The sequence below is a fragment of the Saccostrea echinata genome, unplaced genomic scaffold (genome assembly GCF_033153115.1).
Source record: "Saccostrea echinata isolate AGI-Se365-2 ecotype Australia unplaced genomic scaffold, CSIRO_AGI_Sech_v1 ptg000023l, whole genome shotgun sequence".
Classification (NCBI taxonomy): domain Eukaryota; kingdom Metazoa; phylum Mollusca; class Bivalvia; order Ostreida; family Ostreidae; genus Saccostrea; species Saccostrea echinata.
In genome coordinates, this window is record NW_026889772.1 from 13,055,538 (window position 1) to 13,079,342 (window position 23,805).

Consider the following 23,805-nt stretch of genomic DNA (forward strand, 5'->3'; position numbering starts at 1 on the left):
TGTCCTCTTTCAAGGTCAAATTTTTGGTAAATATGTGCTGATGACATGACCCAAATTGAATCAGACAATTAGCATTCAATTAAGATACGAATAAATTATGTATGCCTGTTAATTTATTTATATAGTATTCCAAGGTTGCCTTATGCTGCCATATATAAATGCATCCCATTGGATAATAAAGATCACAATGAGTTTACTTACAGTCAAACAGACTGTGAACAATGGATATTAGTCCTCATTCTAAAATCATGTTCATGATTTGGGGGGGGGGGGGGGGCTAATGTTCATGGATTTCATGTTTCACATTTACCCACAAATTAACATTCACACGAACAATATCTCTGTCATCCACAATTTCACAACCCCAAGAACCAGCAAAATTTTGGTCGTCCATGAAAGTAGCCCTCCACAAATTTAATCGAGAATGATTCCACAGTAGTATGCTTTACATTGCTAAAATATTGCAGGAATGTCTCTCTCGCTCTGACTTGATCTTTGATGAAGCTGCACTGTTGCCTTGACGATGCTGAAAATAAAAATGTTCTGCAATTTGATATAAAAAGGATTCATGTATTTTGAGAATTAAAAAGATAATGAGGAAATCACAAATCTTTCAAGTTTGTCTTTGGTCTGTATTACAGAGTGCTTATTCACCTGCTGTTATTGATTTACTCCTAGCTGTCTATAATAACTGTATGACACTACTTTATATTTTAGTGACACCACAATAATGGTTGTGTATAATGATAATCAGCTTAATGAATTGTGTCAATGTGTCCAGTTTCTGATTATTTGATTTTGGTCCAGATTATCTATTGTTGTTTGACTGGAAATATTGATACAGGGTATCATTAGGAATATTAGAACTGTGAGCTTTGTCTTTGGAAATTGAGATTTTCTCTGATGCTGCAATTATAGGGTGTGGCATTTAGTGTCATCTGACTTAAAATTATCTCATGTTTTATTGGAATCTTGATGGATTTTGAGTTTCCTTTGGTAATCATTGCAGTATCCATTGACAGTTATTTCTTTTACGATCTGTAGCTACCAGTAATTTACTTTGGATTTACTTGCAAAACTTTATCATGTTGACCGCATTCTTTGAATGAATTATTTTAATGGAATATGGTTCTCCATCAAACTGGTGATGTTGGGTGTGATGCAGAAAGATAACAAAGTTGGAGGAATATGGAAATAGAAATGGGAAGAAAGTCATAAAGTATATTCCTCTACTTCCTATATTTATGTGTGACACGGTTGTCTGATACTGGAGTAAACTAAGTGTATTAGATGACTTAGTGTATTCTTATTTTCTGTGTCGCTTTGATTTTCACAGAATACACAGAATTATTTGGCTTCTTGGTATCCTAGGTATGTACCTTTGAACTGGACTTGATTTTAGTAAAAAAAGAGTGTTTATCAGGATGCTTCCTAGTCAACAGGTGTCCTGTGAAAGTATTTGATTTAAGGACCTATATGTATCAAAAATCTGCACCTTATAACTTGTGGTTCAGACGTTGTAATCAGGCCATTTTTTCCAAGCTTTAGTATGTAGAAGATAAACTGTAAACTTTTGCATTTTTAACAGTTCCCAAAAACGCAGTACTTTGAAGTAAATGACTTGGAAAATCAATTTATATCTTTAAGAGTGGCAGATCTGTAGAAATTAAAATTTAATCTCTAATTCTTTTGTTATATTTAACATATGCATTGAAAATTGCTGTTTGCAAAGGATTGGTTTAAACATCTGGTAACTTGAGTTTTAAAACAAAGTCTGCAATAGTTAAGGAGTTAATTAAATCTGATGACTGTGTCATTTGAAGTGGGTGAGTCAGGGAGGCAGAAGAAGAATTGTTTACAGAGCTTATGTAGGAGGCTGTCAGGTCATGACAGACAGACTTTAGAACATTGCTTATAAGACATACATTCTGGACAGTCTGACAGTGGTAGTGGATATTCTATTAACCTAGGAAAAAGTGTATTAATTACCATTTAATTACTATAAGTTTCAAGAAAGAATGAAAATTGGGATACAAGAATTTTTATGGTTTGGCATCTAAGTGTTCAACAAGGAAGTAATATTGCATGTATAAGTATGCAAATCTTCAGAGTCTGTGACTAATTTGAAGTTTTCTTCATTCTAACAGAGTGAAGTGTGACCGTGACAGCCAGCATGGCGCTACACCAGGGTTCACTGGCTATTCTGGAAAACAATGTGGGGGTCAGTGATGCTGTGCTGCTGGACCCCATGACAGAGGATGCCTTCATTGAAAACCTCAGGCTTCGATACCAGCACAACCAGATCTATGTAAGTATACAAAACCAACATAACCAGATCTATGTAAGTACAAAACCAGATCTATGCAAGTACAAAAACCAGCATAACCATGCAGTTCTAAGTAAGTAGACACCAACATTACCAGATCTATGTAAGTACTAAACCAGCATAACCAGATCTATGTAAGTATTAAACCAGCATTTTTCAAATATGATGCCAGCATATTACCAGATTATGACCAAAACCAGGTCTATGTAAATATGATAATCTTGTACACATAATTCTGTCTACAGTTTTTGTCCAATTTCAATGAAATGTTGAGGTAGTATCAAGATACTTAATTGTACACAACAATATCTAATTTCACTTAAGGGTGTTGCCATGCATGGTTACTAAAAGTTGAGTATACTGTTGAATTATTTTCATAATGGTACTAATTATTCTTCATTGCATTTGAAGAAAACCTGGTTAAAAATGTTTACATTGAGATGCATTTATCTAAGCACTACTTTCATATGTTGAAATAGAATATGAAAACTTTTTCAATAATATGTATCCTCTACAGTACCTCCCTGTCTAATATCTGCCATATGATTGTGTAGAAGAGGTTATTGTTAAATTATTCTGTTATTCAAGCTTTGCTACGAAGGAACCATATATTTATTCTATTACTGTTAAGACTAAGGGGGAAAAAAAAAACTCTGAAATTTAATACTTAGAAATCATTACAAAATGCAGCATCTTTATGAATGATTTAAAACAGGAGGTGTTATCACTGTTGAAATGCATGACAATTATTATGTATTTTATTAAGGAGAAGAACTAGTAAGTTAATAGAAATTGTTTCTGATCCGATTGTCAATAAAATATGTTCAAAACAAAACTGTTGAAAAATGTGAGACTCAAGAGAATTCCTATTGCATCTCCATGTCTAGTTCATTATAAAGTCCAACCGAAGAGAGCTGTAGTCTCATCAGAGACTTCTGGTTTTTCCTAATTGTTAATTATGTATTATGAAACTATTTTTCAGACTTACATAGGAACAGTGGTGGTTTCTGTCAACCCTTACAAGACAATCCCTCTGTATACACCAAGCATCATTGAGGAATATCGCTCCAGGAACATCTATGAACTCCCACCCCACATGTATATAAAATACTCTTTTTAATTCATAAGTCTAGAATTCAGATCAGGATTAAAATTCTTTCTATAAATAATATATTGGTATGTCTTTGTATTCAGATATGCCATCACAGATGAGGCGTATAGATCCATGCGAGACCGACATTTAGATCAGTGTATTATCATCTCCGGGGAAAGTGGCGCTGGCAAGACAGGTGAGTATGGTCATGTCTGCAGTCAAAGTTAATATAATGAAATACAGGGGACACTTGTACAAAAAATTTTACTTTTGAAAATAGTTTGAAACCATGTTAAGGTCAAATATCAAAATTAAATCATTTTACCAAAATGTTTCCCAAACATATCATAGCAAAAATGATTGAGATCGAGTCATCTGTCTGTAATTATTCTCCAGATTTTTGATTTTTACAGTAATATTGAAGAAAGATACTGAGGTTGAATTGTGAGTATACTCTGAGCTTAAATATATAAAGATTTATTGTTAATTTTCAGAGGCCAGTAAAGTAATAATGCAGTATGTAGCTGAAGTATCAGGGAAAGGAGAAAATATTGACACAGTCAAAGAACAACTGCTGCAATCCAACCCCGTACTCGAAGGTAATCTGATAGGTGTAGGGTTAAAGGTCACTTAGCTCCCTAGTATCAGTGACAGAAATGTGAGCACTCAAGGGAGAGTGGATATCAAAATTAAAAATATGTACAGTTTGTACACTGTGGACCTTGAAGACTATAGGTGTCTTTATTGAGGTCATGACTAAGCTATCTATTTCAATTATGAATCTGTTAATTCACTTTTAAACTATCCATTTCAATAATGAGACTGAGAAAATGAATCTATTTACACACTACATGTATAAGCTATCCATTTCAATAATGAACTATTAACACTCTCTTAACTATCCATTTCAATAATGAGACCAGGAAAATGGATCTATTAACGCACTCTTAACTATTCTTTTCAATAATGAGACAGGGAAAATGAATCTATTAACACACTCCTAATTTATTGCAGCATTTGGGAATGCAAAGACTAACAAGAATGACAACTCTTCCAGATTTGTAAGTACCTTCATGTTAACCAATGGCCATCATATTTTATCTGTCCAGAGACCATGAAAATAAAGTAATATTTACAAATCTGTTCAAAGATACATTTGTTTGTTTTTCTAAGCAATTAAATCAATATGATTTTATTCTTTGATTACAGTACACAGGGTAGTTATTTTAGGCCTAATAAAATTAATAACTTGGTTCTCAGGTCAGTTTTCTCAAAAATAAATGCGAGAGGGAGGCTTTTTTTTTCTTTTTATCTCATAAAAACAGATGCGGGATTTTTTTTTTTAAGGATAATTTATTTCCTGCTTCTTTCTCTTTTCTCTTGCATTTTCTACATTCCGATGATTCATGTAATGAAACGACAGCATCCTAACAACCAGACGTGTTAAAATTACAGAACCCAATACTTTTAGTGATGCAACTGGTCAACTGCTTATGTATCACAACTAATCTAATAGTGTTTCAGCACTATAAAAAATGCTTATGATTTTATTAAGCACTGTCAAATTTATCAGTCTTTGGTTTACCCACACTAAATGAAATCAGCAAATTTTGCTGAAGCTTTTCTGGAAACATCCAAGTTACGAGGTTGAGGGAGGAGTCCTCTTTGATAGCGTTATGGAGTTCTAGGATGGAACAACCTTCAGAAACCCCTACTATGTGCCATGGAAGTATTACAGTCATTCCCTTATGAATTTGCTCTGAAATCAATGCCGTCATGACCAGATTTAACCTTGACACCTTAATCTGTTAACTCGACAGCCATATTTGCGATTTTAAACTAGGCCAAAAGTCTGGATCATCTTTATGTTTGTCAAATGTTTTACTGAAAGGAGTATCTTAACTGTGGTCAAAATGCGGTTGGGGATTCCGGATTTTTTTAGGCAACTTACGAGCGCATGAGAGAAATTTGATTTTATTCATTTGAGAATAAAAATGGGTAATGTGCATTGTTAAATGAGATGTGGGCAGGCCTTAAAACCAAGTTAATTTTTTTAGGCCTTATGTCTACCAGTGTAAGATTTTGTTTCTTATCAATGGCACTGCTTTTGTAGATATGTTGTGTTCACAGTCCTGGCTTTTTTCTTTTTGATTTCAGGGAAAATACATGGATATAGAGTTTGATTACAAGGGGGATCCTATTGGAGGAGTTATAACAAACTGTAAGCACTTAATAAAATCTTCCTATTTGTATTTCCTATAGCATATCCTTTTTTGATGGAGAAAAAAAACTTGAAATTTAAAGATGACAATTGAATATCCCGAGAACTACAAGTTAATTTATTTTTTTTCAGATTTATTAGAGAAGGTATGTCAATAATTCTTCTTCTCTAAAACTGAAAGGAGGATAGGATTTCATAACTAAAACAAGAAGCTTAAACAAAATTATGTTTACATCTTTTTGTCAGTTAAAATGGAAGAAGTAAAATCATTTTTTTAACCAGATTTCTTCTGATACTAGTTCTGTGATCTAAAATCTTTGATTTGAATGAGTCAGAATTTATTGATCTTGGAAAAAGCATAAAAAGAAATAGAAGAAAATAATTTATTGAAGCATTAAAAAAATTCAAGTGGAAAAAAATTCTAGAAGTTGACAGGAAATGGCAAAAAAAAAAAAAAAAAAAAAAAAAAAAAAAAAAAAAAAAAAAACATTTTAGTGAGACATCCAGGATGAAGAACTTTTTCTTGAGAGCCTATACTATAACAGGATGTTATATGTATTTCAGTCCCGAGTAGCAGTTCAGATGCCTGGAGAAAGGAACTTCCACATATTTTATCAGCTGCTACAGGGAGCAAAACTAAACACACTTGGTAGACATCATTTATAAATCTCTAATTAAATGACCTTCAAGTTGATATATTTACTGATAAAAATATGCAGTTTTGATATTTCTTTTTAGAGTCTCTAAAATTAACACGGGAGATAGATGATTACAATATATTGAAAGGGACTGTTGATGCTGATGTTGCTACTATGAATGATCAGAAGAATTTTGACACTGTAATGGTAAGGCTTTGTTGTAATGTTCTGCTACAGGTCATTACATACCTCAGTAATGGGGTGAATTTAACAACTAAGATGCACAAGACACACTATAAAGATATTATACAATGATTATATTCTATGAGTTTTAAATTCTAAATTCAGCATGGTATGGAAGTGATAGGGTTTTCATCTGAGGAAGTGACATCATTGTTCCAACTGATTGCCAGCATCCTTAAGTTAGGAAACGTGGAGTTCTCTCACAGAAGTAATGAGGATGGTACAGACGGATGTGATCTAAGTAACATGGCAGGTTAGTGTCTCATGTCCATCACTTCCACTGTAAATCAAACAAATGAAAGTATGGTGAAATCACATTGTAAAATAGGTCTTTTTTTTTTTTTGCTGCCAATTTTAGCTAAGTTTTTATGTTTAATAGGACTGTAAAAATATGCGTGTAAAAATGAACAGCATTGATGAACTATGTACAGATGTCATGCATTACAGTCTACAGCAGTGGAAGGACTTCATAAAGAATTTATTTTTCATAAATTCATTATCATGTTTGTCAGCTCCTTAATCATTAAAACCATTACCTCTTGGGAGCATTTTTGTAAAATCTGCAGCAGTAAAAATGACCCATGATATGGTACATGTATGTCACTAAAATGTGAGATAATTAGATATTGTTGAGGATATATGTATCTCTGATTTGTGCAGTTTATTCTTTGTAGCACTGGATGATGCAGCAGCCTTACTGGGCTGTCCATCAGCTGATCTAAGTGTGGCCTTGACCCAGAGGAAAGTAGAGGTCAGGGGTGAAAAGGTGAAAAGAGATCTGAGTGCAAATGATGTAAGTGATTTTGTGTATGTTATGTGTCACTCAGCAAATATGGCATAATTATATAACATGTACTCCTTGTCACATTTCTCTGTTGATAAATTAGGAGCTGATAAACATGATAAAAGTGTTTAAAGACTTTATTTGTTTACAGGGAATGTATGCGAGAGATGCTCTGTGTAAAGCTATCTACAGCCGCATGTTTTCCTGGCTGGTAGCTCGTATCAATGATAGCATCAAGGTGACCTCTGGAATTAGGACAGAGGTCATGGGTGTCCTTGACATTTATGGATTTGAAGTGTTTGAAGTGAGTTGTCCAAACTACTTTTGCAAACCCTCAATATATTTTAACACCTGACTATTTTGATATAAAGTTATGTGTATGTACATTATGTAAATACTACATGTAGCTTATTCTAGTACATGTACTAATTCACAGTAGTAAATTATTCAGAGAAGGATAGTTAAATAAAATTTTTATAAATGCACTCCATTGTAGGAAAACAGCTTTGAACAGTTTATCATCAATTATTGCAATGAGAAGCTCCAACAGATATTTATAGAGCTGACCCTGAAAGAAGAACAGGAGGAATATATAAAGGAGGTAGTACCCTAGTAGATTTAGTAGATTATTCAGTCAACATTAGCTTTAAGAATACTTAAAGGAGATATGCTAGTATGTTATTCAATTTACCTAGCTAAAAGGAGGTACACTAGTGTGTTATTATTTAACTTTGCTAGGAGGAAAAATAAGGAGATTTGAGAATCGTTGAGTTCACAGAAAATCATTAATCTGAAGATTTATTTTCTTTGCTGGTGTATAAAGGAGACATTAATACTTTGCTATTTGAGTTGGCAGAGCAGGTGCTTTATTATACTTTGCTATTTGAGTTGGCAGAGCAGGTGCTTTATTATGACTCTGTATTTTTTCTCTGTTTTAGGGAATTGAATGGATTCATATAGAGTACTTCAACAATGCAGTCATCTGTGACTTGGTTGAGAAGGTGAGGTGTTCTCTTACCACACATACATAGACATGTAAATGTATATCTAATTTTAGTCAGCAATAAATAAACCTCAAATCATGCATGGATTAATTTGGCATGACAGTAACAGTAGATAAAATTGCATTGTAACTGAATGTCTGTTGTACTTAAAATTGTTATTACCAGTAAATGATATCCTATATGTGTGTGTGAAACTTTTTATTGCATGAGAAAGTCATATTCTCATACATCAGTTTCTTTACATTTGAGTTGTTATTGAATTGTAATTAATGTCTGTATATTGTATAGGTAATTGCTTGATGCTGTAACCTTGCATGATTTATTTTCAGCCCCCTGAAAAAAATAGTGTAAGTCAGTAGTTTGCACCTTTTGTTTAATGTATGTGTCCAACTAGATCATAGCTTTATGAGACTTAACAGAATTAATATGTTTCTTATTAGTAGTTAATACTTGTGTGTACAATCTATACATACAGATATAACACAATTATAATTAGATTCTTTGATGCATTCATATTAGGTTGCTACACAAAGAATTCAACAACATCCCATGGGTTCAACTCAGATTGATTTTTTACCTAGATATAGATGCCAATGAAAATTTCAGTGACAAGATAAATTTGCAAATGAGTATCGGTCTTACACAAGCTGTTTTCATTTTGAAGCAGCCATTCAGCATGCTGAGGATTCTTTTGATGACCATTTGATTGTGTGCAAAGTCTTGAAGTCGGGGAATTGATTGGCATTACTTACAATTAATGGGTTTTGTCAGTTAGGTCAGTTGTTCTGAATGAGTTCCCTTAGTCTTACCAACAGCTTGGAATGTGACATGCTGATTGGTCAGGTGAAAGGTCAATCTGAGATGAACCCAAAGGGATATGGTTACCTCCATTGTGTAGTGATGTATGCAAGTAGATCAAAAGTCTAATATAAGTTAAACTGAACTTTTATAAAGAATTGTCTATAAAAAGGATTAATTAATTTACTTATGTAAACAGTTTCTAACAGTAACCCATTTGCAGTCTTATACCTTGTGGTGGGTTTGCTTTTAGTGTTAATAAAATTTGAATTTGCCATGAATGGAAAATTATGGGAGAATTTTGCTTTTTTTGTACTGTCTATTTCTTGTGGCATTTTTACATTTATATTGTTAAAATGAATGGGAATACTGTAAATAGTATTAATTCAAGGGATGTCTTGTGTGCAGTATCAACCAAGAAATGTACATAAATATAATATTGATGACATGGAAACAATTTATACTTTTTCATTATTTTGCACAGCCATAACAATAATATAGGTTAGAATCATTCTAATTTGCACAGAACAAGATATTTTAACATTTTGAAAGTTTTATATGAAGTTTGACTTAATACCAGTTTCTACAAGGTATAGGAATGAACCTAGAAAATAGTTTTATAATACATGTGTATTGCAAATCAAGGTCGAAATTTTTTATCTATATTTGAAAACTGATGCACCTTGCTTTGCAATAGTTATGTTATATATTGACATGTAATGCTTGGTAGCTATAACTGATTAGTGAAGGATAGGTAGTTTGTGAATAGGGGAAATAACCCTGGATCATGGTGGTTATAGCTACATCAAGTACCTGTCATTATATTATGTGTACAGTGAAATATTTTAAAGTAAACATGGATACTGTAAAAATGAAATCCTTATGATGAGTTAAGTATCTGTTCTCTTAAAGCAATTTCTGATCCTTGGAGTTTTTTTTCATACCTTTAAAAGTTTTGTTGTATTTTAAGTTCAGATTCATTTTAAATCTTTAAATAAGAAAATTGCTTGTGTTGTTATTACAGTCTAATGTTGGGATCCTGGCCCTTCTGGATGAGGAGTGTATGCGACCGGGAAACCCCACCGACTTTACATTCCTAGAGAAGTTAAACCAAGCCTGTAATAATCACCCTCACTACGAAAGTAAAGCACTGAAGAAGTGTCAGAACGACAAAACACTGACCCATGGCACATTCCGACTCAAACATTATGCAGGCAATGTAGGTATTTACTGCGACAACAACAGGAGTACAATGTCAACATCTCAAATTCAAGTTTTCCTCTGTAAATGAGTAAAAGTAATAATTTATGACAAAGAACTATATATGCTAAAGGCATATCCCTGCCCCCATAAAAGTAAAATTTGCAAATCTCTTGCACATGTATATATTGTATAAAGTAAATCAGAATTAACAAAATGTAAGATTCATTGATTATATAGTGAAAAAATATTGGCATGTTTGTTGCTGTGGTGTCACGAATTATTGAGATTTCATGTTTTTTTTTTTTTTAGTTAGAAAATGCATAAATTTTGTTCAATTTTTACTTTATTTTCTATAGAGCGCAAACTTGCTCAGGAACTATTTTCATGTAATTCATTTATATTATTAGCTCACCTGAGCTGAAAGCTCAAGTGAGCTTTTCTGATCACCCGTTGTCCGTCGTCCGTCCGTCTGTCCATCCGTCTGTAAACTTTTCACATTTTCAACTTCTTCTCAAGAACCAATTGGCCAATTTTAACCAAACTTGGTACAAAGTATCCTTGGGTGAAGGGGAGTGTAAATCGTTAAAATAAAGGGCCAAGTCCCCTTACAAGGGGAGATAATCAAGAAAAGACAAAAATAGGGTGGGGTCATTCAAGAACCACTGGGCCAGAAAAGCTGAAACCTATATGGAAGCATCCTGGGGTAGTGTAGAATCTAAATTGTTCAAATCATGACCCCTGGGGGTAGGGCGGGGCCACAATAGGGAATCCAAGTTTTACATTGAAATATATATTGTTTGTTTGTTTGTATGTTGTTTAACGTCCCTCTCGAGAATTTTTCACTCATATGGAGACGCCACCACTTGCCGGTGGAGAGCTGCAAATTTTGTCCTATACTCGGCACTTACGGCCATTGAGCAGTAAGGGATATTTTTCGTGACAGCACCTACTGCGAGACGGGACCTCGGTTTATATGGTCTCATCCGAAGGACCGGTCTCCATGTCCCACAGTGGGATTTCGCATTGAAATATATAAGAAAAATCTTCAAAAATCTTCTTCTCAAGAACCACTGGGCCAGAAATACTGAAACTTACATGGAAGCATCCTGGGATAGTGTAGAATCTAAATTGTTCAAATTATGACCCCCGGGGGTAGGGCGGGGCCACAGAAGGGAATCCAAGTTTTACATTGAAATATATAAGAAAAATCTTTACAAATCTTCTTCTCAAGAACCACTGGGCCAGAAAAGCTGAAACTTATATGGAAGCATCCTGGGATAGTGTAGGTTACAAATTGTTCAAATCATGACCCCCGGGGGTAGGGCGGGGACATAATAGGGAATCCAAGTTTTACATTGAAATATATAAGAAAAATCTTAAAAATCTTCTTCTCAAGAACCACTGGGCCAGAAAAGCTGAAACTTAAGTGGAAGCATCCATTGTTCAAAACATGACCCCCGTGGGTAGGGCGGGACTCAATAGGGAATCCAAGTTTTACATTGAAATATATAAGAAAAATCTTTAAAAATCTTCTTTCCAAGAACCACTGGACCAATAAAGCTGAAACTTATTTGGAAGCATCCTGAGGTAGTGTAGATTCTAAATTGTTCAAATCATGACCCCGGGGGGTAGGGTGGGGCCACAATAGGTATATTAAAAGGGGGGAAATCTGGTAAAGAACAGCATGGCCAAAGCTACTCAGGTGAGCGATGTGGCCCATTGGCCTCTTGTTGTTTTACACATAGCAAAAGATGGAGTCTGAGCAGAGCTGCTCGTAATATCTTTCAATATTTTCCGTTATTTGTGTAGGTGACATACAAAGTGGATGGCTTTCTGGATAAGAATAATGACCTACTATTCCGACATCTGTCTCAGGCTATGTACCAGTGTAAACACTGCCTCATGAAAGGTCTTTTTCCAGAGGGTAAGCTAAAAATGTTTCATATCCTTTCACAGTTAAAAAATGGTAACTATCCCCTTAATTTTTGAGGGTGAGGAAGGGAAGAAAGTTCATTGTGAAGGAGTACTGTAGATTCCTAAATATACGGGAGGAATTAATTATCACGGAATTTCATGAGAAACACCACTCGCGAAATAAAATTACTCGCTTTTATTTTTATGTTGCTAAAATCCATGCAAAATCCCTTGATCAACCATCCACTCGCGATTTGACGTTAAAGATGTGTAAAGAATATACATGTATTGGAAAAAATCTTTCAATTTAACACTTTTTTTCCTGAATGATACTTTTTGGCCCATCAATGAGATGTGATATGACTCTAAGTTACTGTTAATATATAATTATCAAGTAATATAGAACATATTCTCAGAGCCTTGATGAGACCACAATAAGGGACCAATGTTTTACATGAAGAAAAGTATCATTTTCTTCTCAAAAACATGATGTACAATATCCAGATAATCACAGTGTAGAAGTAAGCAGAATATAAAGTTTTATAATTTATCTCTTTGTATGGTCAACTTGAGAATTCATCATTGTTTAAGAATCAAGTGTTTATTTTTACAGGAAATCCATCTCAGAAGTCCTTGAAAAGGCCAGCAACAGCGGGCTCACAATTTAAGGTGACAATTGATCATGTACATATAAAAAATAGCTTTAACAGGCTCACAATTTAACGTGACAATTTATAATAGCTAAAGTGGGCTCACAATTTATTGTAAAAATTTATCTGATCATGTACATACATGTAAAAAATAGCAACAGCAGGCTCACAATTTAAGGTCACAATTTATCTGATCATGTACATATAAAAAAAATAGCTACAGCGGGCTCACAATTTACTGTAACAATTTATCTGATCATGTACATATTTAAAAAAAAATGCTACAGCGGGCTCACAATTTATAAGGTCAATAACAATTTATCTGATCATGTACATATGAAAAAAAAATAAAGCAGGCTCACAATTTACTGTAGCAATTTATCTGATCAAGTACATATAAAAAAAAAAATAACTAGCTAAAGTGGGTCCACAGTTTAAGATAACAATTTATCTGATCATGTACGTAAAAATAGCTCAAGTGGGTTCACAATTTAAGGTAACAGTTGTATAAATGGAAAACCATGACACGTTCTTTATTTTACCTTGTTGTTTGCATTTACAGTCAAACTTAGTGATCGAGTGAAATTGAATTAAGGCTTTATCAAGTTTACAGTCGAACCTAGTGATTGAGTGAAATAGAATTAAGGATGTATCATGTATGACACTCGTGGCTGACAGGACACAGGTTAATGGAGAGGTGATGAGAATTAGATAGTTTTGTCATGTCTTTTGTTTTGGTTTGTACTTACAGATATCTGTGACAGAACTCATGAAGAATTTGTCATCAAAGAATCCGAACTACATTAGGTGCATTAAAGTATGTCATTATTTTGTTATTCAGTACAATAATTACCGGTAATTAAAAGTGAAAGTAACAACGGAATAAGTGATTTAGATTATAGCACTACTGTGAAATCACTAATTTCTTGGGGGATCAGTGGGGGTCACTCCCGGATGGGTTAACTTTCATCGTTTTTTGTGGTATGAAAACACAGATTAATGTCCTCCACTAAATGTTGATTTCCAATGTATCACAGCTCATTACTTCTTCAAACACAAAATCAAATCCCCATGAACAAGCAATTTTTCCCTGAAAACCATGGAAATTAGACCCCACCAAAATTTAGAACTTTTTGAAATTATTGAATTAAAACATAAAACACTACAATCCACTGTAACATTTATTTTATTAAGTGTTAAATACACTAACATATATTTTATCAAGTGCCATATACTTTGTATCTCATTTCATCAAATTCAATTGTATCTAATTTTCAGCCGAACAATTCAAAAGCAGCCAACAACTTTGATGAGGGTTTGGTTAGACATCAAGTGAGATATTTGGGGTAAGGTCATTACGCAACATCAAACAGTTGTATCTTATTGACCATATCAATGAAATCATCATTTTATATTATTGACATTCTGCAATAATATAAGTATATGTAAACTAAACTTACATGGTACTGCATTTATTCTGCCTTCTTATTTTGATGCTGTATCTGACCTACATTTTCTAGATCATAAGTTGTGTCTCTTAAACACTGTAATTAAAAATGAACTAATATTTCTTGTCAAACATTCATTTGTTGTGACTGTCTGCCTTGCAGGTAACATTTGTCAAATTGAGCTAGGTAATCTGTGATTACAATGTTTTCATTACAGTCTGATGGAGAATGTTCGAGTGAAGCGAGCTGGCTATGCCTTCAGACAGATCTATCTTCAGTTTTTGTATCGTTACAAAATGTTGGCAGGTCCTACCTGGCCAAGGTGGGCTGGGAAACCCCAGGAAGGGGTCAGAATTCTTCTAGAAGCTCAGGGGGTTCCAGAGGATGAATATGCATTTGGCAAAACAAAATTATTTATTAGGAATCCCAAAACAGTAAGTTTAACATCCAGAAAAAAAGGAAAAAACCTTATGTTAGTTTTTTGTGTCTAGATTTGACAGACATATTGAAATCACAGTAAAATGTTTTTTCTTGGCAGCTGGCAAGTTAGTTTGAGAATATTCATGTAGACAAACAACCTGTACGATTGACTGTAATTTTAGTTGTTTGACATGGAGGAGAAACGCAGGCAGCACATGCATGTTTTGGCGACAAAGATTCAGTGTGTCTTCAAGGGCTGGAAACAGAGAACTCTGTATCTACTGATGAAGAGAAGCCAGGTCATCATCAGTGCTCGCTTCAGAGGATACTGGGTAAGTAAACAAAGAATGCTGGGTAATATCAGTCCTACTTCAGAGGAGACTGGGTAAGTAAACAAGGAAAGCTTGGTAATATCAGCGCTATTTCAGAAGATACTGTTAAGGACATTGGCAAGTCAGGGTTTTCCGGAGAAAAAAGGTTTAATACATGGGTTTCTTCACTTATAAAATAGTGATTGAGAGTGATCTCCCGTGTAGAATTCTCTAAGCAGTGAAAACCAATGAAACATATGTTACAGAGGTAAACAAAAGCACGTGTACTTCCTTCAACGGGTAGAATCATCTATACCTGTATACAGCAAGAAAGAAAAGTAGAAATGGCTTTGTTGTACATTGTATTCAGGGACAAAGAGCCAACAGGTCGTCATTTACCATAGTTATGCTCAGTATGCTGGGAAGGTAAAAGATGTGACATATGCTGAAAGGTAGGTCGACCATGCTGACTGAGAACAGTTCTTAGGTCGTGTGAAGGAATCAGCATTTAGTAACTACGAATAAAAGTAAAAAATAAATCCATGCCAATATTTTTATGACAATGTGTTTCAATCATTTCAGTCAATTACATGATAAAAACAATCAACCAGTCTCGAGGCCAATTTTAGCTGTTAAGGGACGCAACTCAAAAATGATGATCGATGCCGGTATATCAATGTCTTGTTTCTATATATACATTTTCAGTCAAAATATCTAGAAGTCATAGGAAATGAAGATACAATAATGTATATAATACAAAAACTGTACGAAATAAATGGGTTTTGAAGAAATATTACGGTAAAAAATTATGTAGGTCCCTTTTATCAACATTTTACATAGGAAATGTATTAAGAATTGTAAAAACACTAATTTGACAAAATCTAAAAAAGAATGTTGGATTGGTAGGTAAAACAATCCAGAATATAGCCTGTTTTGTACATTTAAACCTACTCAAAAGTTCTTGAAAAATTCTATACAATAACCAGGAACCTTGCCAATGTCCTTAAAGTAAACAAGGGATGTTGGGTTATATCAGCCCTCGATTCAGAGGCTACTGGGTAAGAAAACAAGAATGCTGGGTAATATCAGCACTCACTTCAGAGGAGACTTGATAAGTAAACAAGGAATGCTGGGTAATATCAGACCTCACTTTAGAGAACACTGGGTAAGTAAACAAAGAATGCTTGGTATTATCAGTCCTCGCTTTAGAGGATACTGGGTAAGGAAACAAAGAATTCTGGGTAATATCAGTCCTTGCTTTAGAGGATACTGGGTAAGGAAACAAAGAATGCTGGGTAATATCAGTCCTTGCTTTAGAGGATACTGGGTAAGGAAACAAAGAATGCTGGGTAATATCAGTCCTTGCTTTAGAGGATACTGGGTAAGAAAACAAAGAATGCTTGGTAATCTCAGCACTTATTTTAGAGGATACTGGGTATGTAAACAAAGAATGCTGGGTAATATCAGCAAGGAGTAAAGTTGCAAAGAATGCAGGGAAATGTTCCCCAAACATGATTGCTATTGTTCCAAAGAATACCCATTTGTAAATTATTTCTTGAACAGTCTGTTGTGAAAAATAAGTGGTCTTTTTCCTTGAACAAGTTTTTTAACAATAGTTATAATAATTGAACCATGGAATATCTTTAATTATACTTGTCATTAAGATTTGCTTAACTTTTTCATTACTTGTGCATTTATTCCATATATCAATACATGCTTGTAGCTGTTTTTACAATATAAAAAAACCTGAAAAACTTGATCATTTTTTCCCTATCATTTAAAATTGAAATGTACTTTTTTCTAAAAATACACAATAACAAAACCTCTTCTCAATCATTTTAGGGACAGAAAATGTACAAAAGAACGAAACAAGCTACCCTTGTGTTGCAATGTTTTGCCAGAGGTTGGAAGGTATGTTAATAGAACCTTAACAGAATAGTTACCGGATAACTCATCATGAACCTTTATACATAGGAAGGACGTAACACATACCTTTTAAACTTCACTGAAGTAATTATGGAATACATAGGAATAGAATTTATGGAGTATCATTATTTCTTCAGGCAAGAGCTTTACTCAGGAAATTGAAACGAGAGAAGCTTGAGATAGAATCGGCTAATGTGATCAGGAAATTCTACTTGGGTTACAAAGTAAGGAAGGAATACTAGCCCGTGGGATTGCTGGGCCAAATATATCCAGATTCTTATATATAGTCTTGAACACCAAATATATATGCACATGTTGTCACCACTAATTCTAACAAAAACTAACTCCCAGACTGAAGAGTTCTACAAAATAATACATGTATAAGAATTATCATACTTAGAACCAATTAGATTGACACTCTTTATGCAATTCTTTTTTCTATTTATATTTCTGTTTTATATCAAAAGTTTAAGTTTTATTGCATTTATACCTGAAGAAAATTAAGTAACTACATTTATTTGTTTATAATTGATTAAGATTTAAAAGAGTTTTATCCCCTAAAAATATATTAACAGAAAAACTTCAGTGATTCATGGTTTAAAAAAAACATTCAGAGTTTATGTAATTATCCATGTTGTATTATTTCCAACAATTCTGCTTTACAGACTAGATGCACCTGTTTTTGTTCTACAGTTAGACAGTTGGTTCCTTACAAACACCCTTTAACTTCCATCATCTTGTCATTGTGTTTAGTTTCATTTATAGCTTCAATCCTGAGAAGTCTTCTATCAATAGGTTCTTTAAGAGAGTAAAACACTTTTGATGACTTACTGCATAGGCACTTGACAATTGAAACATTTTTCTTTATTGATTTTCCATATGGAAAATTTTCATCAATAGAAAAATATTCCAAATGTCAAGTGTCTGTGAGTTACTGGTAACAGTTGACTGATTATTTCCTCTAACAGTTATCAACCCTCTTATAGACTAACTGCCACCAAGTAATAGTAGATATGTGTATGTCAACCCATTTTAACTTGCTGCCAAGGTGTATGAGATTCCTTCCAAGTAAGCAATCCAAATCCCATACTCTGTTGCTTTCTATCTCTTTCAACTAGCATTTTTCTTGTTGCCAAATTTGTCTTAAGTTTGTGAAAGGTTACAATAGGTTTTATGTTTATCAATCCACTGGCAGATTTAATTGATTGTATCACATGACCTCATCTATTACTGCCAAAATTCATCTACAGGTGTACCACTCCACATATTCAAATCTATTGCTACATTTTCATTAAAATCTTATGCTAGTATTGAAACAGCAGGTCTTGATGGGATTTTCACAAGTGCAGCGAGTGTCTGCAACCATGGAAATTTTCTTTTACTTTGTAAATTCAATAAAATTTTTGCAGGGATTGTTGAAAGATCTTACAGGCAACAATTTGCTTATATCTAAGAGGAAGTGAGATTTAATCATGCTTAAACATTACAGCAATCACCAGTTGCTATGTTAAAAATGTGTATTCCATTTTTTTTAAAAAGCATGTTTGCATTATTACCAGTAAATGAATAGGCAGAAAATTTCGTAATATTCATAACATGTTAGCATGCTAATTATTCTTCATTTTTAAACCCACAGTGACTCGCACTTTAAACAGCAAGCATGTTATTTAATTAAATGTACAGCAATATCAGTATATTATTTATATACAAATGTTACAGCAGATTTGTTTCCTCCTGAACCTATTTAATACTGTCCTTCATCATAAAATCACAAGACAGCAGCCAGCAATGGATCTACACTCAGTTGTCTTTCTTTTACTTTGAATTACGATTACTGATAATTGACACTCCTAATGCTTTCACTCACAGATTGTAGCATATGTATTTGCACACTGTTTAAATGTCTCCGAGATTTTTTTGTTCTGCTTCCATGTGTTTAAGTTACTAAAAATTCAAGTTCATAATCAAATGGTGCCACCATTTATTCTTAAACATAACTAACTTCTAAACTGAAGAGTTCTACATAATAGATCTCTCTCTCTCTCTCTCTCTCTCTCTCTCTCTCTCTCTCTGATAAATAGCTATTGGCTTTTAAAATTTAAAAATTCACAGAAATTTCATTTCTTCAGGCAAGAGCTTTGCTCAGGAAGTTGAAACGGGAGAAGCTTGAGATTGAATCAGCTATTGTGATCAGGAAATACTACATGGGATATAGAGTAAGAAAGGAATACCAGCCAAGGTTCCGTCGGATTGCTGGTCCAAAGATTGCCAGATTCTTTGTTATAGCCCTGGTATGTGTCTTAAGTTTGAATGTTTACAGTAAATATATGTGTACATGTATTCTTTTATTAATTGGAATGTTTAGGGTATGTACATATATTCTTTTATTAATGCTTAAACTCATTTCTTAGTTGTAGTGTATATTAAATCTCTCTTTAGCAAAAGAAATTCCTTCTTGATTTGAAAGGCAAGCTGCCAAGTTTATCTCCTATTGACAAAGAGTGGCCAGACTGTCCAAAAAGATTTAAGGCAGCATCAGATCAGCTTAGAGAAATGTACCATGCCTGGAGAGTAAGCCATTTTTACCTTTCTCTGGAGTTTTATGTTTTGCAACTTGATTCTACAAAGATGGCATTGAATATTTTCATTTCACTACATTTAGGGAGCTGGATTATTTTGTTTTTGCCAAAAAATTGCTAAAATTACTTGTTATCAAAAAGTATACATTTAAATAAATATAACTATACATAATAAAATATATGAACTTAATATTAATTTTCATAATTATAAATTGCAAATGATTATACAATGTACATTTTCAATTTGTTTTCAGTGTCGAAAGTACAGAAGAAAATTCAATGAGGCAGAGAAATATAAAATGAAGGAGAAATTGATGGCCAGCGAACTTTTCAAGGACAAAAAGGAGGGTTATTCAAAAACGTAAGAGGACTAAAAAATTACTGGTCGTACATGTATACATGTGTCTTGAAAAAGACTAAATAACTACTGGTCAAATATATTGAAGAAGACTAAATAACTACTGGTTGTATGTATTGAAGAAGACTAAATAGCTACTGGTTGTATATATTGAAGATGACTAATTAACTACTGGTCGTATATTTATTGAAGAAGACTAAATAACTACTGGTCAAATATATTGAAGAAGACTAAATAACTACTGATTGTATGTATTGAAGAAGACTAAATAACTACTGGTCATATACATGTATATTGAAGAAGACTAAATAACTACTGGTCGTATATATTGAAGAAGACTAAATAACTATTGCTTGTATATATTAAAGAAGACTAAATAACTATTGGTTGTATATATATTAAAGAAGACTAAATAACTGCTGGTCATATATTTTGAAGAAGACTTAATAACTTTTGGTCGTATATATATTAAAGAAAACTAAATAACTACTGGTCATATACATGTATATTGAAGAAGACTAAATAACTACTGGTTGGTATATTGAAGAAGAATAAATAATTATTGGTCGTATATATTAAAGAAGACTATATAATTACTGGTCGTATATATTGAAGAAGACTAAATTACTATATGTACTATACAGTATACTGAAAATTTCTTTTCAAAGAGGTTAAGAGATCTTGGAAATGCACATATTATTGCATGTGAGAAAAATATTACTAGTTTGTATTCATTTTGTTCTTGGAACAACAAAAACTTGTAAGGTTGTCAAAGAAAATAGGTGTGATCAAATATTTTTGCGTTTGTTACATGATTGTATCATTGAAGCTAAATACTTCTGGATTCATAGTAAATGTAATTATATAAAAATAATTCCTTTGCTTGAAATTGCCAGAGAAATCAAGAAGGGTAAATTCACAGTATTTCTCTATTTCAGTGTGCCCAAACCTTTCAAGGGAGATTATCAGAATATCCTGGCAAATGAAAAATGGAAGAAGTTACAACGACAAAACCCTGAAGACAATCATATTGTGTTTGCAGATGTAGTGCAAAAAGTTCATCGAGCTAATGGAAAAGTAAGTGCACAGGGCGGTTGGGGGGGTTGGGTTGACATGCAAACATTGTCACTTGTAATTACGAATTATATATAGCCAGCAGGGCTGGCTTGGAGTTTATGAATTTGTCTGGAGATCCGACATCCACAATTTTTATGTCTGACTTTTTTTGATCGACAATCACTGAACATAAAGTGGTATTTGGATAATTGACATATATTATCTTTCACATACATGCATATGAAAAATACATGTACTACTGAGTTTTCTCATTTCAACTAATACGAGGGTTGATCCAAAAGTTCGTGGAATTTCTTTTCAAAATTTTATCCTGATGTGATTAAAACAAACAATAGACATATTTATAAAATAGAGCCATTATGCAACAATACTGGAAAATTTCATCAAGTTCCAATTACCATTAAAGTCACAGGAGCCTTCTTAACATGGACAGATGTAAAATCCAGGGAGACTTCGACGTAACGACATTAAGTATGTCGCGTCACGTTGTAGGAGCATCTCACCCTTACAATTCTATTTTCCATAAATTTCTCAGGCCACTGGAAAGCCAGTGGCTTACTGCACTTTTGTCCTGCCTGTATCAGTAGTATATGCATTTAAGTTGGAGTGTTCCCGAGATTTTCACAAAACTTATTACTTGACCGAATTTTGACATTGTCTAACAATGTCATGATGAACAACATGTCATCAATAGAAAAACTAAATATCCATTAAAATGGATAAAACTTTCTCACAAAGGTTTATAAGAGGTCAAGCAATCGTAATAATGACATTATTTTCGTTTCATGTGCTACTTAACATGTTTTTTTCCTCACAGTGAGTATTAAGTATTGAAATGATATTGAACGAATAAATGTCTCCCCCGCATTTTCAAACATCTGTTTCTATGGCAACTGCCAAAGTAATACTATCATGAATATTTAAAATATTTTTTTATTATAAAAATTCAACAAGTGTATATATCTCCATCTGTAATTTTCAATCACTTCCACCAATAAATAAATAAAATATTAAGAAATTCCACGAACTTTTGGATCAACCCTTGTATTAAAGGAATGGAATTTTGGTTTGGAGGCTAAAGGTTATAAGTTCAAAGAAATTGATTCTTCTGTCCTGAACGTTTTGTCACAAACTTCATTGTGGATGATTAATTTCACAAAATAAAAGTTGACATCTGTTATTTTTCATGTATAACATTGTTATGGAAAAAGAACTTCTTGAGTATTTTCTTCTCTTATTAGATATAACATAAAATACTGTACATATATCAATATTTTTGATTTCAGTCAGTGGAACGGCTGTTAGTGATAAGTTCTCAGAACTTGATTTTGATTGAGCACCATAGTATGATGATGAAGTATCGGATCCCAATCACCGACATCTCCGCCATGTCCGTCAGTCCGCACCCTGACAATACCATTGTGTTCCATATACAGAGGGTAGGTAGTTATTATAAACTGGGACTCACAGTCTGATTTATAGAGATTTATAGAGATGCCTGTCCAACGAACACAAGATCACAGTGTACTCTTATGATGTTTATTTTACAAAAATGACTGTAAAGCTGTGATATTTTGACCATTTATATAAATCATTCAAAGATTAAAGGTACATGTAATAAGACAGAGTGATACACACAGATGAAATTTAACAGTGCATGTTTTATAGCTAATTACTTTGCACCTCTACTGGGTGGCAGAATTAAATTATAGAAGTTTATCAATTAATTAAGCTTTTAAAACACCAACAGCTATGTGTTAGTATTTGATCCATACACCAGCATAATTAGAAAGACAGTCTATATATCTGGTAAAAGCAGTAATATTTTCAATTTATCCTTATCAGTTTTCAAAGAATTGCTTACTGTATGTTGAATTTGTGGAATTTTTATTTCCGTGAATATAGTGAATATTAAAACTCCACAAGTTAATTTACCAATGTACAGATGTTCATGTACTAGGTTCATGAATAGAATTAGTTTGGTATTTATAGTAGTGTTACTACTTAAAGAAAGATTCTCAATGGTCAGAGTAGAAGTTAGACATATTTTTTCACAAAATCATTCAGGTTTTTTTTTTTCGATATAGTGTTTGTTTATTATAAATTTTCGTATCTGTTTCAGCATGAAAATGGAGACGGATTGTCCAAGAAAGGTGACTTTGTATTTTTATGTGAGCATACTATTGAACTTGTGTCCAAAGTCTGCCTGCTCATCAAAAATCTGACAGAGAAATTACCCGAGCTTCATATAGCTCCCTTGTAAGTAAAAGACACTTTGTCAAGCTCAAAATTGAAATTAAGTCAAAGTAATGATGAGTCCTAACAATGAAGTGAATTGTAACTGGTGTATAAAATCAATTGCACCCTTTTGAAGTACTCCACTTTTCAGAGAGGTGAAATTTTCTCTGCTTTGCTTCAGGTTGAAAGCCCGGTTTGGAAAATCAGAAGTGCAATTGTCATTTAAAAATGGACTTACAGAGAGTGTTCCAGGGGGTGTAAAAATTGTTCGCAAGAAACACACAATGGATATTTTGTACAACTCGCCAACTCAAAAAACAAGTTCAGGATCATGATGGGGTTTCAGAAATTTCCGCTGATCCATTACAAGTTCTGCTCCCTTCAAAGACTTGTAGAAAAGACCACTTCCACTAAAGCCATGCTTCAAACAACATCATCAGAGAGAAAACTCAGTAGTGTAATGATTTATAACCAAAGAATGAGGGCTGTGAGAGGTGGAAATAGTGGGAATTTTATTGTACATCTATTTTTATTATATGTACATGTATGTAGGAGTTAGTATTTGTTGTCATTT

At 33.3% G+C, this 23,805-nt stretch overlaps 1 protein-coding gene across 1 annotated transcript; it reads left to right on the top strand.

The window, feature by feature from the left end:
• The first annotated feature begins 2,153 nt into the window (after positions 1-2,153).
• On the top strand, positions 2,154-23,805 carry LOC133191218 (unconventional myosin-Ib-like). Its single transcript, XM_061326959.1, has 30 exons — positions 2,154-2,308; positions 3,309-3,424; positions 3,521-3,615; positions 3,914-4,018; positions 4,434-4,480; positions 5,577-5,640; positions 5,773-5,786; positions 6,205-6,289; positions 6,379-6,485; positions 6,627-6,774; positions 7,196-7,314; positions 7,457-7,609; positions 7,802-7,906; positions 8,244-8,306; positions 10,132-10,326; positions 12,120-12,234; positions 12,838-12,893; positions 13,626-13,691; positions 14,153-14,220; positions 14,540-14,756; positions 14,925-15,074; positions 16,896-16,964; positions 17,117-17,203; positions 19,109-19,270; positions 19,419-19,550; positions 19,813-19,919; positions 20,855-20,993; positions 22,280-22,432; positions 23,116-23,252; positions 23,413-23,805. Exons 1-30 carry the CDS (start codon positions 2,174-2,176, stop codon positions 23,564-23,566), a joined length of 3,363 nt encoding a protein of 1,120 aa, XP_061182943.1. The 5' UTR covers positions 2,154-2,173; the 3' UTR covers positions 23,567-23,805.

Bases quoted from the DNA above. Each gene is read 5' to 3' on its own strand.
- LOC133191218 (XM_061326959.1), top strand. From the start codon at position 2,174: ATGGCGCTACACCAGGGTTCACTGGCTATTCTGGAAAACAATGTGGGG. The intron at 6,486-6,626 runs GTAAGGCTTTGT...TTCTAAATTCAG, and splicing joins AGAATTTTGACACTGTAATG to CATGGTATGGAAGTGATAGG. The intron at 14,221-14,539 runs GTAAGGTCATTA...TTTTCATTACAG, and splicing joins CATCAAGTGAGATATTTGGG to TCTGATGGAGAATGTTCGAG.